The 19,835-nt window shown below is 36.5% G+C and overlaps 2 protein-coding genes across 5 annotated transcripts in view; both read left to right on the plus strand.

The window, feature by feature from the left end:
* LOC149064558 (polycystin-2-like) overlaps window positions 1–19,835 on the plus strand; it is a 150,370-nt gene that overhangs the window by 72,904 nt on the left and 57,631 nt on the right. For all 4 annotated transcript variants that reach the window (XM_089254701.1, XM_089254702.1, XM_089254703.1 and 1 more), the window contains exons 7-9: window positions 5,089–5,154; window positions 9,204–9,434; window positions 9,833–9,954. In XM_089254701.1, coding sequence (XP_089110827.1) covers window positions 5,089–5,154; window positions 9,204–9,434; window positions 9,833–9,954 — 419 coding nt within the window. The remainder of the gene's footprint in view (window positions 1–5,088; window positions 5,155–9,203; window positions 9,435–9,832; window positions 9,955–19,835) is intronic.
* On the plus strand, window positions 15,379–18,852 carry LOC149064559 (uncharacterized). The gene is made up of 2 exons (XM_089255301.1): window positions 15,379–15,422; window positions 17,326–18,852. The coding sequence occupies exons 1-2, from the start codon at window positions 15,379–15,381 to the stop codon at window positions 18,536–18,538; spliced, it is 1,257 nt and encodes a 418-aa protein (XP_089111427.1). The 3' UTR covers window positions 18,539–18,852.

The following is a 19,835-nucleotide window of genomic DNA, read 5'->3' on the forward strand; positions in this document are numbered from 1 at the left end:
AAAAACTGCAAAATGAATTCATCACTGAGTTACCCCTCTTGTTACTTGCCTTATGAAAAAAAAATGAAAACACATAAAGATGTTATTTTTACAAATAATTTTGTATTTACTACTTCATCGTCTTGGACAGTAATTAACATTCATCATTCAGAATTATGGTGCACATTTTGTGTATAGGTGAAAAACAGTTTGCATTACAAAGCAGTTTGATACAATGGCCTATTCTAGGTTTGGTGATTCAGATGCTACCCAATACCATTCAATTGTCTTTTTTGTTATAAAGGGCATGCAGAGGCATAAACCATATGAACAATGCTCAGCAAAGAGCTAGAAATGAAAGTGCTTCATTTGTCAAAAACGATTACACTGGCATTGAACAGTAAAATGTTAACAAATCCTCCTTAAAAAAAAGACGAACAATGCAGCAAAACCATCCCATTCACCTTGACTTATTGACATTGGACCTTGTAATTTACACATTTTGGACTGTGCTTTTGAAAGTGGTATCAAAAGAGCATGATTCTTAAGAAAATGTACATGTCTTCATAATTTGCTGTGCATTGTCGAAGAGAGTTGACAGACTGGACTGTGGGAAATCAAAAAAGAATGTAATTTGCATTTTGTGGAGAGACAATTATCTGTGGTTGCTAGTACATTGCTTTGGCCAAAAAATTTTTTGTGACCAAGTCATTTCTGTCACTTTGCTTTTTTTCGAGTCAATCTTACAGGATAGTGAAATAGTGCTATGAAAAAAAAACTACTTTTAAAATTAAAAAGTTTAAAAAATAGGGTTTTTATTTACTATGCTATGATTATGTTGTCTAACCAGTCAAGTGGCTAAGTCTTTTTCACATAGATATGACGAAATAATTTGTCATACATGTGCTGCCATCTCTGTACAGCCATCCTTCTACTTTATTATCTCGTCACTAGATGGAGTTGACAATTATATTTCGATTCCTGAGATTATTATTACTATTATCTTTGTCATGTTTTGCAAAGCTGCATCCCCATCGCTTTTGTTTCAATTTCCAACTCCCTTGCGAAGATGCATCTGTTTTATTAGTCATATATCTTTTAGCAAAGGTTCAACTACTATGGTTTCACATAAATCCATCAACAGCATTTCTTTTAGTCACAGGGTATTATGACCGCCCCTCCCCACTTTTGGGGTGTCATATTATGTCTCAACACATTCGAGTTATAAAAAAACATGCTATAAAAAAAATATTTTAATATTTCAAACTTCCAAGAAAAGGAAAAAAAGGGAAAAAGCGTGCACATCTTCAAAAAGAAGTGGGCACTGCGGGTAACGCTCAGAGAAATTAATTGGACAGTTGACTGGCTAAAGGAGGTACCCTCTCCCGTCAGGGCCATCATTTCAACTTTTTGCGGGGGGTGGGGGCGCAAAGTACACGTACTCAATGTATGTAATATATATATATATACCATTTTTAGTGTATTTTCAACAGCCGGGGAAGGAGGGGGGCACCCCCAAACGATGGGCCTGTCCTTCTTTTTAGTTCTAATTTTTCTTACTTTTCTAATTTTTTCAGTGGGAGCCCTGCATTTCCAAAAAATCAAGTGTATCTTCATAATAACTTAAGCCCCATGTGCCAACAAGGACATGTGTACTTCTTCTCTACACCCCGTTAGCCAAGTCTATGTCCCTCTGTAGGTATGGTCTCCAAAATCTTACAGCGTACTACAGTCCAGGATGAAATAAGCCTCGGAAAAGCAGAAGAACGACTTTAAGATAACATTCTTGAAAAAATGTTGAAGTTTAGCTAAGAACATAGTAGGAGCGGCGAGCAAAGCGACGAATGAGAAGGAAGAGAAGCGAGATGAGAATATAGCTGCGAGCAAGGAACATAGCACACATAGTCGGGCCTTTAATATAGCAGGGAGTATCGAAATAGAAACTCACAATCAGCTGGATTTTTAATTAAAGAATGCTTTAAAATTTCATAATTATAAGAACCATTGCTCAGACAACAGTTTAGAAATAATTTTGTTGTGTGAATATCGCTATTTTTAAATATAACTATGGAAATATTCCCCATATTTTGGTCACTTTCCTCCCTACATCTTTTCCCGCGGCACTTGAGCGATTTCCTCTTGAAAGATCAATAATATTTTCTACTAAAAGCAAGATGATGGTCAGATTGGTGTTATTGCCTATTGTTCCAGAACTTTAACCACAGCTGAGACTTGATATGCCCAAATCGAAAAGGAAGCCTTAGCTATTGCATGGGGTTGTGAGAAATTTAAGGATTACCTAACAGGAACTCATTTCAAGATAGAGAGTGATCATAAACCTCTGATTCTTATCTTCTACAGAAAACATTTGGACGACTTGTCACCAAGGCTACAAGGATCAAAAATTGAGAAAAATATCAAGTTTATCAAGGGCTCCCTACCGTTAGAAAATCCCCCCGTATCGAGTAGCTTTTTTGTATAAATATTTGTTGGTTTAATTTTTTACTCAAGAAACGTGACTATTGACACACAAAACTCCTGCATAAAATACATTCAGCATGCTTCCAGTATGGAAATATTGCCGGTACACAGAAAACAAACAAATAAACCTTGCCAATTTTTCCACAGAAACATACATGATTTTTGATTCAGACTACTCAAATACATTTTCCCACACACGGTGCACAATAAATTAGCTTGAAACTCAAAATATAAATATTATAAACTCAAAATATAAATCATTTTCGGTTTGGTTAAGCACGTGCACACAAAAAAGTTTGATGGTAAATTGATGAAAATTATTCGGTACTTGCTGTTTCCAGCAATTTTATTGTCCACACCATTTTGAAGTAGGTCGAAAACTTAACATCAACAATTTTGGTGATATGTTTGACCTCACTACCACTTTTTAACAGCCAAAACAAGTCCTTTGATGGCCATCTTGAAACTACACACAAGCGAGCAGAGCAGCGAAAAAATACCTTGAACGCGTTGCTCTTATTGCTTTTTACAGAGTTCCCTCCCTGATGCAGTGCGTGCCATTATATGCAGGCGCATTGGAATCAGTGTGTTTGATTTTGCTTCTTGAATCTTGCTCCCCTCGTTGCTTTGTTCTCCGTCTCACTATGTGTTCAGCCTTAAGAGTATCATGGACCCCCGGGGCAAATGATTTTTCTGAGGCCCTACCCAGTAAATTCTTGAAAAATGCAACTACTTCAAGTTTTTTTGGAGGGCTCTGCACCGTGCCCGGGTGGGCCCCATGCATTAAGACGGGGACTGATCTCACTAAGAAACATGGAATTTTTTTTGTAGACTGTTTTTTATACACAGGGCAACAACTTTCTTATTGGGTTTGGAGCACACAGGGACTGTATATGTGGACGCATATGGATTTACAGACACCCAGACATCATAAGCGGAGATTGACTTGGAAGTCTGGGGGGGGGCAAGGTCATTATTGCTGGGGGGGGCACGATGATGATGATGATGATGTCAATTCATCTATACATATATACATTAGATCAGTCGACTCCACGTTTGACTCTGGGGGGGACAATGCCCCCCACGCCCCCCTGTATCTTCGCCCATGTCAGATGCCAGACATGTTTATTGTGTGTATTAAAAGAATCTTGTGTAAAAGTGCATTCATCGGAGAAAAGAAAAGTTTCTGCAAAATCTGGGCATGCTACACACGTATGTAGGAGCCAGCGTGTGAAGTCTACGCGATGAGCATAATCTTCTTCATTCAATGCTTGGACTCATTGAAAATGGTACGGGTGCAACCTCTCACCCTTCAGCACCCGCCATGTCATGGATTGTTGCACACCAAGGCTACTGCCAACAGCTTGCGTGCTTGTAGTTGGCTGATCTGCCACCATCTCTAAAATCTTGTCTTCCACACCTGCTGTTCTAGCAGTCCTTGTACGACTTGCGTCAGACCGGGAAACAAGAAAGGATCCCGCTTCCCACAGCTGCTGATGCAAGCGTGCAAATATTTCTGAATTGGGCAACCGCCTGTGGGGAGAACGCTCACCGTACATTCATGCTGCCTCGGTGGCACTTCCATTTGCAGCTCCATAAATGAAATGCATGTCTGCCTTTTCAGTATTACTAAAGTGCACCATATTATCCCCCACATTACAACTGTTAGAACAGTTGCACGTTGGAATAACTTCTCAGTGCATATACAACTTTTATTCTCTGATGCAGATTTGCATGCGGTTTCTTTTTTCTTCTTCAACAGGTTACATTTGCATGCATGGTGTTCTTTTTCTCTAGATAAATTTCAACAGGAATGCCATTTTAATATTTGCAGAATGGATGTTTCGAAACCGCCAGCGTGTTTGTATTTCGTGTTAAACTATGCATTCTTTGATGACAATTGTTTGTATTGGTGTGTTATTATTGTTGGTATTGTTGTATTGGTACTATCAACTCTTAAAGTTTTTCCCATCTATTCTGAATTACCCTGTATACATAAACTTAAAAAAAATTCCTTCAATCGAGGAATTCGTTAAATCTTAGTTGGTTATATTAGGGGACTGTGCATCAATGTCACATAATTTACTTGTGAGTAAGAGCTGTCACCCTTCACAGGAATCTTATGTAAATAAATAAAATGACAACAGTCTGGTTCATGAATTACTTGAAGAAAAAACTCACTTGTGAGAATTTTCATAGATTACTTCTAAGAGTGTCTATAAATATTTTTAGAATATCTGAATTAAGTAAATGCCATTCAGATGAGAAAATGGGATTATTTAACATTGAATATAATATAATATATATTTAAATATTTATATATGATATATATATATATATTTATTTATATAATATATATTTAATATTGATATAAGATTTAAACTTCGTAAACTAGGAAGCATGAGATTGATATGTTTTGACCTTGTTTGTCTGTGCATCCTCCTACTGCAATTCAGAAGGAGAAAACATGCATAAACATGATCAACTGCATTTTACCTTTCACAAAAGCGAGTGTTCTGCCATCAAGAATGGAAAATTTTTGAATTTTAAATACAGAAAACGTTTGTTTCTTTTATAGCAAGTAATAGACTGAGAAGGCTTTGTTTTATTTTATTTCAACACAATTAGATCAAGAAAAATGGATGCAGCTATTTTACTGAAGTTTGGAATATCCTCGATCTTCTTGTGATTTTGGTAAGAACATGTTTTGAAATATTTTTCAGTTTCAAGATTGCCTATTTACATCAGGGTTGTAAAAAACCCAGGTTTTTGGGCAAAATGGGGAAAATTGAATTTCCTTTTTCCACAACCACAAAATATATAATTTAAACATGTATGTGCATTCTTTGTCTTACATTATGCCTAAATATATATTTTTAGTACATGTTAAACTATGTATTTGATTAATAAAATTGACCATACGATAAGGGAATAATTGTTCACTTACAGCCTGGGCAGGTTTTTTGGGCAAAATGGGAGAAAAATTCGATTTTTTTTCCCACAACCTAAAAATATGTAACTTAAAACATGTATGTATATTAGGGTGGGTCGAAAAAAATGAAGTTTTTATTTTGAAATTGCTATATTGTGAAAAAGTTGCCTCCTTGAAGAAAAACAATGTAAAAGAATTTAAAATCAGTTGATATCTTCCAGTCGTGCATAGCACTTGAAGTTTATGGAATCTGACGAAATTGAACATTTTTCTTAATTTTTTTTAATGTTACTTAAAATTGATCGATCGACACACAAAAGTTTGTTATGCTTATTTTATGGTTCAATAAAGTAAAATAAATTAAAACACCATTAATATTTCAATGTTTATCAATCGCGCAATGTGTTCTGTTGTATTAGCACTTTATTTAAATCAAGAAAAACATCACATACACAAACACACACAGAGCATATACATTGCTTGTCAGTTCCCCTTCCCATCCGGACGGCTTTGACCGCTGAATTCTTTTGCTGGTGATGATGATTATTACACATCTCCCCCTCTTTTTTTCCATAGGTTGAGCCTATTAGGGGGTCAAACAATCCCTCCACTTCTATTGACATAAGGTACCCTGACAGCTGAGTTGTCACTCAAATTCGATGGAGTTGCTGCAGGACAGTGTTATAATGAAGGAAAGTCCAATTCTTCTTTCTCTGGGTGGAAATTTGGTGATGGGATTGGATGTCTTCTATTTCTTCTATAGATGTTATTTCCCGACTTAATCAGATAAGATCTTGGGAATGTAGTCTTTTTTAGTACTACACCAGTAGCTCTTCTGTCAGTTATCCATACTTCTTCTCCTTCCTGTAATTTCTTGAGATCTCCCACCCCATGTCTTTGGTTGTAGTTTTGGCACTGTCTTTTGATTCTCCTTTCTTCCTTGACCTCCATGGTTTTTCTATCCACTGCTTGTGGTTGCAATTGACCTTTAGCTATTGGCAAAGTTGTTTTAATCCTTCTACCCATTAATAACTCTGCTGGGCTGAATCCGTTTTCTAGGAGAGTTGCTCGATATGCCATGAAAGCAATGTATGGATCTTCCGACTTCTTAGTCAGCATTTTAACTGTTTTAACTGCCGTCTCAACCAGTCCATTACTTTGAGGAAACTTTGGGCTATTAGAAATGTGTATGAATCCATACCCTTTAGAAAACGTTTGAAATTCCAGTGTTTGGATGAGACTGGCTTCAGTTTTCTCAAGTTTACACATGATGCTACTGTTTTTAAACATTTTTTCCCTTGAATAATCTTAACACTGAAAGATCAGAACTACCAGTCCGATATGGCTAAAATACGTGGTGCGGTTTACCTCCCACTTTACAAAAGCATAAAAACAAATTTTGAAATCGAGCCGTATCTCCTCTCCTCAACGGGAATTCATATAAAAAGATTGATAATTCAACTACGTTTTGGCTTCCACATCATTTATTTTAGTAAAAATAAAATCTGCGCAAATGTGGAATCAAATTGCACATTCTGTAACATGGGAGTGATTGAGACCTGGTCTCATATTCTGTTAAGGTGCCCTGCATATAAGTCATATAGAGTGCATTATCTAGGACAGGTCTCGACCGATGATATAGTAACCTACCTTAATGATCCCACAATTAATTATAATAGTATCTTCAGTTTTTTCCGTACCATTTGTAATTTCCGTTCTTTGTTTGACTGATTTCCCCATACACAATCTTCCAGACGTATTTGCTTGAGTTTTTTATTAATTTTATTTTGCACATGTAAATAGTTTTATACTTTGTAATCCTTATTTTGTGTTTACTTATCTTGTTTTTACTTTATATCTTGTTTTTTACTAATTTATAGTTCGTAATCTTATGTTTTTAATAATATCGCAGCTCTATTGTAATTGTCATCATATTTGTGTTGTCATGGGTTCATGCACCCAAACAAATAAAGATTTGATTGATTGATTGATTTTGATAGCTCTGATATTAGTGTCGGAATTGATGAATATAGTATCATTACATACTTCCCGTAATATTGGGGGAGGATACAACAGGCCAGTATTCCAGTAAATAATCTGAAGGTAATCTGTAGCTCTAAAGTTAACCTCAAGTACCATGAAGTGTCTGAACTGAACAGAACAAACCAAGCATAACCAGGTTCTTTCACATTAGCCATGTGAGCTCAGTGCCAGAAAAAACTCCAGTCAGTAGTCTGGCCAGTTAATTAAGGGATCAGAAAAAAAGAAAAGTGAGAAAATTAAAAATGCAACAATATGATAATAATTTAGCTAGTCTAATGCAATTAAGCTTAGCATGAAGTGTTCATTAGTTTTAATTCAGAGGCGGATTATCTTGCTTTTAAAATTCTTCTATACCCAATCTCTCTTTCTGTCATCAATGATCATAGCCAATAGTAAATTTTCAGGGTGTGCAAAGAATGCACTGTGTTCAATTAATGGATTAACTAATACAAATACAATGCCATAACAGGCAAAATGCCCAACGAGGTGGCTGAGAAACTTGCAAAAATTTGTTATGCTTATTTAGAGAAATTTTCCGGAACTTATGTCAGAATGTCTACCATAATTGAAGAAGAATTACCAACTCTTGGAAAAGTTGAAAAAAAATTTAACCACACATTTTTCTTTGGAAAAAAAAATGACTTGGATCTTTTGGCACCGGCAACACAGACATTTTTTTGTTTTTTATTTGTCAATCTCTGTACTGAAGTAATATAATAATATAACTGTATAATCTACAGTTGGAAAAAGCCAGCCCCCTAAAGAGCCAGTTAACTTAATTGTGCATTCATGATGCAATCACATTTATGCCATCTTCAGGTCTCCCACTTGTCCTACTTTTTTGTAAAATGTACTACTTTGTTGGTTTTGTCCTACCTCTTATAGTTTTGTCCTACTTTTCCTACTTCTTTACCAAATCCTATCAACAAAGTTTGTGTAATTGATTTTAATTAAGGATAGAATCATCAGTATATTTCCAAATATTACAAATGTTGCATATTGCAATTAATGATTCTGCCATAGCAGAAATTGTACCATTTTTAAGGTTATTTGGCAGGGGAGGGTGTATGAGGACCATTTGCGTTATTTATTTTTCATTTGCTTAGTTTGAGGGTTCAACAAGTGGAGTAGTCATTAAAAACTGCTGTCTGGATATAAAAAATAATTTTGTATTAACTACTTCATGGTTTTGGACAGTAATTCATTCATTCTTCAAAATTATGGTCCACATTTTGCACACATATAGGTGAAACAATTAGAATTCATTATTCTTTTGAATAGTCTTTCATGTATGAAACTTATTCATTCTGTGATTTCTCATTAATCTTCTCAACATGAGTTTGTTTCTATTTTTCACAATTGTTTCAAAATGTTGCTAGCTTTTTTTAAATTAATTTTTGCTACTGGTGGGGTGGGGGGTGCTGACAACTGGAAAAATCACAAAAAAGTCTAGCCACCAGAAAAAATTATGAGGTGGCAAAAATTTTTCTTACCTGGACAAAAGGTCCAAAATAATGCTTCTTTTGACTTTTTCAGGGCCTACTGACCCTTTTTCATGTTGGCAGATATGCTGCTATAAATTCTGAACATTTTGTGCTGCTCTCAGCCCCCACATACACACAATTTAGTTACTACACTACAAACATTTTAGGCGCCAACACAAATTTTTTAGTCACCATGGCAACCGGGATTTGTCCATCCCTGGTTTATATTTTTTATGATTCTATTTGTATGTTACTAATGTAAGATATTTTTCATGTAATTTCAGGTATCTGTCATTTGTATTGTGTTTAGTATTTATCGCACAGTAATAGTAGATAACATTCTTGAAGATTTGCTAAGTAGACCAGACGTTTTTCCAGACTTTGAGTTTCTTGGTTTCTGGCAAATGCAATATAACAACGCTGTTGCAGTAGACATATTTATTGCATGGATAAAAGTTTTCAAGTATATAAGCTTCAATAAAACTATGACCCAGTTGTCCTCTACATTATCAAGAGTAAGTAAAATATTTTGTTGTATGTTTCAAATATGTACATAACATTTTTTTTGTCTCATTTTTTTTTGTTTCATACTACTGTGGAAGCATAATTCTGTCATTGAACAAACTTCCTTAAAATTGAACAAATGAACTTGAACTTCTTTGAATTCAGAAATATTGAGGAACACTGTCATAATGCAAATGAAATTCATTTTGTGTGTGTGTGTGTGTGTGTGTTATTTAAAAGAATGATATTGTTTTTTATTACTTTAAGAAAAGAAGATTCTCTTTATTTATTATTATTCTTCATATTTAACATTCAAGAGAATATTCCCATTTCACATTCCTTTCTTGTGCGTATCAGTGTTTATTGTTAAATCATGATCACTTTGTGGCTGTTTTGTATTCTATTCTAGTGTTCAAAAGATATTGGGGGATTTGCAATCATGTTCTTCATAGTGTTCTTTGCATTTGCCCAGCTTGGGTATTTGCTCTTTGGAAGCATAGTAAAGGAATTTAGTACTTTCATGACAGCTGTGTGAGTTGTTAGAGTTTGTATACTTGTGATTTATTTCTCACATTTGAATCTGTAAGCATTTTTACATTCTCAAAATTAATTTGCGCACAATAACACCACTGCAACCAACATTTAAATCTAGCTAAAGTGTACTAGAAAAATTTTGGAAGTTAGACTGCTGGAACTAAATAACCTGTATTTATCATTATCCTAATTATATAATACATATACAAATATATGCAAATACAACACCACAACAGGCAAAATGCCCAACGAATTGGCTGAGAAAAAGTTGCCCATACAAATATGGATGTCATATACTTCAAAATTACATCAACCATAATAAAAAGGCAATTACACAAACTAGAAACAGTATATATACATGATAAAATATTATACAATGCCCAAAAAGAATACTTATGGTTGTCTAAGTATGAATAGCTTCTCGATTTACCCCAACATGCTTATTGTATTTCTTATTAAACGTGTCAATTGTGTTAGAATTTACGACCTCTTCGGAGGTAAGCTATTCCATTTATTAACAACCCTATTGGAGAAAAACTCCTTGTGACATGATAACCTAGAATTGTCCCTTACCAATCGAAACTGTGTCCCCTTGTAAAAGCAGTCGATTGATGGTGTAACAATAATTCATAGTCCATCCCATTAAAAATTTTGAACACTTCAATAATGTCCCAACAAAACCTGCGTTCACCCAATGTACCGTCACCACTGTGGTGGGTGGCTGAAGTTGGTTTTCTGTGGTTCTCAACTTTGAGAATGCGAGCAGATCTCCCTGTTAAAAAGTCTAGCCACAGAGAGCAACAGGCCTACAACGTTACAAATATTCAATCATTACACTTCACTCCAATTTGAAGTATAGATGGCAGCACTGAAATATCAAACACAACACTAGCTACACACTCAGATTGTTAGGTGCACTCACTTTGTCCCAGACTCTGCCACAAAGCTGGGCTGGAAGAGATCTCGGCAACGGGATAAGTCCGGTGGCAGAGCCCCTGGCGTTCATTCATGTGATTTGTGTGTAGTAGCCCTTTAATTTCCCCACGCTTCATATATTTTTGCAGAAATTAGCAAATTTGCTATAAAGCTCTCTTGGCAAATCAGTGCTTCGTACAATCAGTGATATCCTGTATTTAGGATTGCAATTCCCCGAACTTTCCTTGATGAGGTATGAAGGCACAATTTTTATGTAAACCCATATGGCTATTAGTAATACAAATTACAACAATTGAATAATTTTTCATTCAGTTAGAATCAAATTGTCAAGTCTGCCTGTGGACCACCTATGCCATTGTCGTAGACCACCTCTGGTCTGCGGACCATAGGTTGAGAAACGCTGATATAGTCCATATCTAAGTAAGTATTGTAGAAAGATAAATTTAAAGATGAAAAAGATTTGAATAAGATTACGAAGAAGTGTGTGACGATTTGTGTTTAAGAATGGTAGAAAATACAATATAGGTGCAATTTGCTGAAATCTGTGTTTGAGCAATAAAAATGAGACGTAATCAATATGGAATTCACAGGACAAGGAAAAACTTTGTTTTATGCAAAAATTTGTAATATACATTTCAGTTAAAAGCAGGTCCGACTGCATTAATCTATCCGTTCAGTGTGAATTATGAAGATTTATGAATAACTTTTAAATAATTAATGTAACCTAACTAAAATAAAAACAGCTTGTTACTAACAATGCATCTCTCAGATGTACATAAGCCAAGAAATTGTTGAGTATCTCAAACACATTCACAAAAAATGCAACTTTAACTCTATAACAGTCTAACACCTGGAGATGGCTCTGCATGCAAATGGCCAAACTGACCGGAGACGGCCGAAATGAGGTTATGGGTATATAAGACATTTTTGTGAAAGGGCAGGGAGGAATGATTGACAGTTGTCGTCAGAGGTGGGAACGAGAAAGACAAGCATAAATGCCCCATCAACTGGAGATCAATTTGGAATCTCCACTTCGGTTAAGCTCACTGCTGTTTGCAAAAATACAGCAAAACGAGGGTACATTACCACGTTGTCCACAATGTTGGCAAAATAATTTTGAGAAAAGAATTTTAAAATTATCAAGATTTTGAATTTTATTGTTTACAATAGATTATATTGCTTAGATATGTAGAATTTATTGTATCTTGTACTTTTGCGATTGTTGCATTTTTCCCCAAACTTGACTTATACCTAGAGCAAGCTTTTGTGCAAAAAAAAAAAGTCACACAACATCAAATAATTTTGTTCCATTAGTTGTAGAGACTATCATAAGTATCATGAGTTGTATTGAGACTATCATAAAAGATGCTCTATCCGAACCAAATCCTGGCACTTTATTTATTGGAACATTGCTAGATTTTTGAAAGTTTGGTGTCATTTGAATAATGCTATCTGTAGTGAATTTCTAAAAGCCTCCATCTTCAAAAATTTTATTATTTTTTATTACAATTGTATCAATACACTCATGAAAAGAACCGTTTTCTTTACCCAAAATTTGGAGGAGTATTTCTACTCTACATTAAGACTTTTGTGGCATTGTATTTGTATTTTATAAGTGAAAATGAAGTTTAATGTATTTTCACAACAATGATTGTTATGGGGATGATGCCTCTCCTATCTGAATGAACAAATCTGAAGAGATTCTCTACATAAGCTGAAATGAACTTTCAGTAAGAAACTGGGAACTGTTCTGCTTGAAAACGTTCACAATCTTGAGACTATCCTTTTCATATACTTGGAAAATTCTGTTATTTTCTCTAATCATAGGCATACACTTTTCTCTAGGTGTGGGAAGGGTGTTTAAATTTTTTAAAGGGTGGTTAAATTTTTTCCCAAAATAACACTATACGACACTGAAACACACGACTTAAAAAAAGGTAGGCCACTCCTGGTATATTCTAGAACAGTCTTCAACCTTTTTCTAGTTGTAAGCACTGCCTGCACTCATCATCAAAAGAAGAGCACCCTTACAGCGAGTTTGACTAAGAATACGTGAAATCAGGATGATTTCAATCGTTGAATGCAATGGGTATAAAGTGTTTAATTGGAATTGTTGATTAAGTGCTTGTGAGCATGAAATCGAATGCGAGCATTGGGCAACGGATTGAAGATGCCTGTTCTAGAGGAAAAAGGCGAAAGGATATGTGATGACATGAAACAAAAAATATACAGTCGCCCCCCCCCCATATTCGGGGTTTCCGTATTTTTCTTTATTGGAAATTTTTTTTGACAACACTCAGCAATCGCCGTTCACGTGTTTTGTTTACAAAATTTGAGTTGTGCTTGTTTAGGATGGCTCATTCTTTTAAATGCTACTGATAATGCTTTGAAAAGGTAAATAAAAGGGAAAACTTGACAAGAAAAATTGGATATATTGACTATGCTTGGCGAAGTCAATACCTGCTGTGGTCCGCCATTACGGAATAAACGAATCTACGGTGAGATATATCAGGAAAAAGGAATCTGAAATTCGTTCAGCCGTAGCCGTAGCTGCACCCGTGGCAGTCAAAACTTTGCAGCGCCTATGGGATCCATGGGTTTCACGTGCAGAAAATGATTTTTTTTTTTGGGTACAAGACTGACACAAAAAGGTATTCTAATTGATTGTAATATTATAACAGAAAAGGGGAAAAATTTTATTCTTCCATAAGAAAAGGGCTGTTGAAACGTCTATTTCATCAGAATTTTATGCAAGTAAAGGTTGTTTCATAGATTTAAGAAACAGTTCGGATTGCGCAATGTAAAAAGCACTGGCGACCAAGTCTCTGCCGATCAGGAGGCAGCTAGAAAATTTCTAAAGACTTTGTAGAAAATTATTGAAGAGAAGGGTTATGCACATCAGCAGGTGTTTAACGCTGACAAAACTACACTAATTTGGAAGAAAATGGTGCAAAGTTAAGCAAGAGAAAAAAAGCGAGCTCCTGGTTTTAAGGCCAGTAGAGATAGACTTACTATGTTGTTTTGCGCAAATGCGAATGGGTACGTGATAAAGCCCACCATCATTTTCAAATCTTCGAATCCGTGAGCACTAAAGGGAAGGATAAGCCAAAGCTCCCAGTATTTCGGCTGAACAATGAACTATGAAAACACTTTTCCTGGATTGGTTTAAACGGTTTTTCATTCCGGAAGTCAGGAGAGGTACAGTACCTTGATAGTGAATACATGCTATTCCCAAAGTTCTTTTGATATTGGGTTGATCGAGGAGGAATTAATGCAGTTGACTGATCCTGAAACTGAAGCAGCACCAGATGAAGAAGATTGAGATAAAGAAGTAGAAGTTCATCACAAGGAACGTAGCGGAAGGGAATTGCAAGCTTAAATCAGCAATAGACTATTTTTATAACATAGATCCCTCTATTTCACGTTCTTCACATGTAGAAAAATTAGTAGAGAAAGCCTTGTCAACATACTCCAACGTACTTGATGATATGAAGAAGAAGACATGGCAAACATAAAAATCACAACATTCTTTCAGAAAACATTGCCAACAATTGCTGCACCCTCTTTTACTTTCCCTTCCACCTCTGCGTCACCCTGCTCTTTCTCATGATGTTCAAAAAACGATATATACAATAAAAAAACCTATGGTTTCTGTTATTCGTGGATTTCCGTATTCGCAGTCACTCTCGGAACGTAACCCCCGCGAATACGGGGGACTGACTGTATATACATACATATGTAATTATACATTTATAAAACGTAATACTACTAAGCAGATATTGTTTTGTGCACAATTTTCCAAGTGATGTTTTACTTCTGTAACATATTACTAATAAGGTTTAATTGTTAGTTGAGAGGTTAGTGCACAAACCTCTAGTAATACAATTTGATTTCCTTTGGGGACATAGCTGCCTTTAGGATTTGGCACCAGATTGCATTGGTTCAGTTATGCCCATTTGTGTGCATGAAATGACTGTGCAATATTTAAAAAAAAAAATCACCCAGATAAAGAAATTGCGAAAAAACACTCATTGATGCCAGTGGTGTATTTATAGGAAGGCTTGTAGCTCAGAGTGGCAAGTTTGAGAAATAAGTTGAGAAAATTAGTAGAATTGGAGAAGAGTGGCAAAATCATAAATCAACCTTCCTAAAGAGTGAGCGAATAGGTCAATGACAGATCCAAAAAACAATCTATTCGCCAACAAAATTTCTTAGGCTGAGCATATTTTTTTTCTAGAAAAATAATGTTTTTTTTAAGCCTGTTCAGGACTCAGCAACCCTTTTTCATGTTGGTAGACACACTGACATAATTATCAAAAAATTATGTCATATTAACACTCCTAATTTAGCAATCAAACATGTAAAGTTCTAGGCACCAATGCCAATTTTCTATGCTGACCTGGGTGCAAGCATGCTAATGACCAAAACAAAGACCTACAGAGTGGGGGATCTGGTCAGTGAACGATCTAGAGCATTTGCAAGCACATGAATGTACAAAAGAGTAACCTAGAGAGCAAAAAACCAGATCAGTGAGTAATCAAAATCGTGGTCTAGAGGGTATGCAACCATGTGAGTGACAAAAAGGGTGATGTAGAGATTGTGTGAGCATGTGAGTGACCCAAAGAGGGATTTACAGACACAGGCGTTTTCACAGGAGCGGGAGGTCAAGCCGAAAATTGCTCAGAGGTGAATTCGAGGAATAAGTGGTCAAGAATATTAGAATAGAATGGGAGAAGGGTGGCAAAACAGTAAATAAGCCACTGAATGTTGCCCGATTGTGGGAGTATCTGAGCATGGCACTTGCTCATTTTCTGTGGATCTAGAGTTTTGATAAACATCTAGATTTACGACCAACTGGGGTTAAAATCATTGATAAGAAAGCAATCAATATGCAGCAAAAGGCACAGCAGTAATTTTTTCAGAGGATTTGTGTCCTTTTATTGATAAGTTTGAAGAATTAATTTTCGCAAAAGTAATTATTACTTTTGCGAAAATTAATTCTTCAATGCCACTCCCATGTAGTGCCACTCCAAATACTCCCATGCAGTGATTCCCCCCTTTTTTACAAAGCAGATAATACCTTATAAGTGAGCTCTTTCTATGGGAGTGAGTGTTCCAAATTAAGTACATTTGGCACCAAATTAGTAAGTTAATACATGCAACAAAATTGATTGTATAGTTTTTGCTATTGATCCCAAACCAGGTTTTCTATTGTTTCTAGGTAGTGCATTCAAAAAACAACTACCTCTCTTTCTTCCCCATAGATAAGGTCTTATCTAAAGGTTAGCGTTGGTTCACTAATGAATATTTTTTTCAAAACTCGTATTCCATTTTTATCCAAACATGAATAGGTTGACCCTTTTCCTAACTCTCAATTGATTTTTAATATTTACCATTTTTATTTTTAAGTTGTCAATTCTTGATTTGAAATATCACTTCAGAAAGTGCCCAAAGAAAGTTTTGTCGACCCTTTACAAGACTTTTGTAATATTTTGTTTGATGAGGGTTCAAGCGATTCCGATTCTCCAATTGAAAGTTTCTGACAGCGATATTTATAATTTAGAGTTAGTAATTTCATCTGATCGAAACGGATCACTTTAGAATAATTGTTTAAAGTGAGTTCAGCTTAGCAGATTTTTTTAATCAGATATTTTCCATTGTGAACTAAACTCAGTTTAAACGATTATTTTATGAAACCAATTAATCATTTTAAACAAAGGACATCTGTATAATAAAATATATCAGTTATTATTATTACAAAAATTGTAATTAAAAAATATTGTATATTACAAATATTTGTCATAGTCCCTTGCAACTTTATTCTATCTAGGCTATGATTTCTTAACCGTACATGAACCTTGTACACATTCCTCTGTGGAATTACTAATAAATTAGTACATTCTGGAATGTGTGTTCTGTGTACACATGCAAAGCCCTATTTTATTTTTGTTGTCAGAGTTGTGTTTGTTTCTTGTTCTTGCTTGGTGCTGCCATCTACCTTCTTATATTTTGAAGTGAAGATGGTAAATGCTTGAATTTTCTGTTATGAAATTATCCATATTGTGGCAAGACTCAAAAATAGGACAGATATTCAAGTATCATTATTAACTCGACTGCAAGACTAGCCATTAACAAGATATATTTTATTCTTGTCTTTTATTTTATTGTTTATTTTTCATGGAACGTTCAGAGATGTTCTTGTGTTCTTGTTGGATTGTGACTGTGTTTGTAATTGCTCTGTAACGAATATCTAATAAAAACTACGCGACATATTTGGTGGAGGCACCGGGTAATCCAAAATTACGGAAAACTCAATCAGAAGAAGCCGTAGACTGCAAGGGCTAGGTTCTGAGCCCGTATCACTGCTTGACTCTTTTAGAAGACGTCGGTGCCCGATGGCTATGTCCAAGAATCCGGAAGGTGAGTCGTTAGCTCCATCTATTCAACCTGCTCCCAATGCATATGCCCCAGCTTATCCCATGTACCTCGCGACCACTGTATATTCTCCGGTACTGATGGTCAAAACCCCGAAAAGTGGCTGAAAGATTATGAAAGGATCTCCAATTACAATCGTTGGGATGACTCGATTCGCTTAGCTAATGTTGTGTTTTACTTGACTGATACTGCTAGGCAATGGTTTGAGAACAATGAAGATCTCATTACAAGCTGGACAATTTTTCAGCGAGACTTCAAAGAGACATTCGGACAGCCCGAGGACATCAAGCGACGATCGGAAGACCTGTTGAGAACCAGGGCGCAGCGTCCGTGTGAGAAGTTTGAGTCCTATATTCAAGATGTTCTCTCATTATGCCGCCAAGTTGATCCATCCATGACAGATGACCAGAAAATTTCCCATCTCCTGAAAGGGATCGCAGAGGATTTCTACCAAGTACTGATAAACAAAGAAGCAGCTACAGTAGACCAGTTCATATCTATTTGTCGACAGATCGAGACTATGAGGAGACGTCGTGTAATCAAGCCACAGTATGAAAGGCTACCAAACGTGACGGCTGTATCTTCGACGACCACAGAGAGTTTGTCAACATTGATCCGACGCATTGTCAAAGAAGAAATTCAACGAGTGATTCCTCAGATAGCTTCGCTTGCACGAGACGATGAAACTGAATGTCGGGAGGATATGATCCGGGAAGAGGTACAAAACATGATCCAGGACACGCTAGCCCCTCTCACCCGAGACGAATCCTTGATGCCCGTAGAAAGAGGTAAGAGGAATTCCTGGAAAACCAGACCGAGACGTCCACAACAACCGGCAACTCCAATCATAGAGAGGAAAAGCGATCTTTGGCGTACACCTGAAAATGTACCGGTCTGTTTCCATTGTGGTCGAGCTGGACACGTGATCAGATATTGCCGCGATCGAAGACGTGACCTCACAGATATAAGGGCCAGGAGGGAGTCAAATCAACAACTGAATTACAACTCTGGACGATCAAGGATGGAACCAAATCAGTTTCAAACACTGGGTTCTAATTTTGTAGCCGAATATGGACATGAGAGTGGAGACGACGACAGACGTTATAGAAGCAGCTCCCCATACCCCAGACGCAATGCAGTTCGCCGACAGTCGCGCTCCCCAGGTCGCCGTCCAAGCCGTTCGCCCGGTCGATCCGCTGAGGAAAACTAGGCTGTGCGACCTGTTACGGGGGTGAGGCCGCAATTGAAGGAAATCCTCCAGTGCATACAGCGGCTAGACTGATGGAAAATTCTGTATTTGTCGTGATAAACGGACATAATGTGAAAGCTTTGGTCGATTCAGGTGCTGACTATTCCGTCGTTACAGAACATTTACGTCGCAAGTTGAAAACACCATTATTCGCTGAACGTGATAATATCCTTCGTACTGCCAGTGGAAAGCTAGTGGAAGCTCTTGGACGATGTGTATTAAGAGTGGACTTTAACGGAAATGTACAACCATTCGAATTCTTGGTATTCCCGCAGTGTAGCCATAATCTTATATTGGGTTGGGACTTCTTTAAAGCCACAGATGCAATAATTGATTGTGGCATGGGTGAGATCCAAATTGGTGAAGCTTCTTACTACAATCCTGAATCTGGAAAGGCGATTCATCTGTACGCTGCCGAAGACCATATGATTCCTGGAAATTCTGTCCGGAAAATTTCCGTGGTGAGCAAATGTCAAGAAATCTGTGGAAATGTTATGGTTACTGGGAGAAAAGAAATTCAACTAGAGAAAGAACTGAGTGTGCCAGCATCTGTCATCGTGCTTGAAGATGGGCGAGGGGACGTATGGGTATCAAACATTTCATCACAGTCTCAACTCATACCCCAGGGAAGATCTTTAGTTGAACTCAGAGCTGGACGACTGTCAGTTGTGTTCTCTATCTTGTGATACTGGATCAGAAGACGAAGAAAAGCATAAGTATAAAGTCGTAACAGACATGCCAGGAAAATTAGAGAAACTAGAGCAATTTGTGGATCCTCATCTTGACGACGGAGAACGAGCAAAAATTTTAGAATTATTGAAAGAGTTCATTGACATTTTTGATTTTGAAACCCAATCGGTGAAGATTTCCAAAAGTGTGAAACACAAGATAAACACTGGTAATGCTCTTCCCGTAAAACAGAAGCCTTACAGAGTTTCACTAGCAGAAAGACGTATAATACAAAACGAAGTCGATAAAATGCTAAAACTGGACATAATTGAACCATCTGAGAGTCCTTGGTCTTCCCCAGTAGTGTTAGTGAAGAAAAAAGATGGAACATGGTGCTTTTGCGTAGATTACCGTCGCCTGAATAAGATGACCAAAAAGGATGTATATCCTCTTCCGCGAATTGATGATGCATTAGACAGTTTCGCAGAGGCAGGAATCTATTCTTCTATGGACCTAAAATCTGGCTACTGGCAAATACAAGTAGACGAGCAAGATAAGGAAAAAACAGCATTTATTACTCCCGATGGTC

Source organism: Pholcus phalangioides, unplaced genomic scaffold (assembly GCF_987345545.1).
Source record: "Pholcus phalangioides strain wild (caught in Gottingen) unplaced genomic scaffold, Ppha-v1.0 ptg000042l_1, whole genome shotgun sequence".
Taxonomy (NCBI): domain Eukaryota; kingdom Metazoa; phylum Arthropoda; class Arachnida; order Araneae; family Pholcidae; genus Pholcus; species Pholcus phalangioides.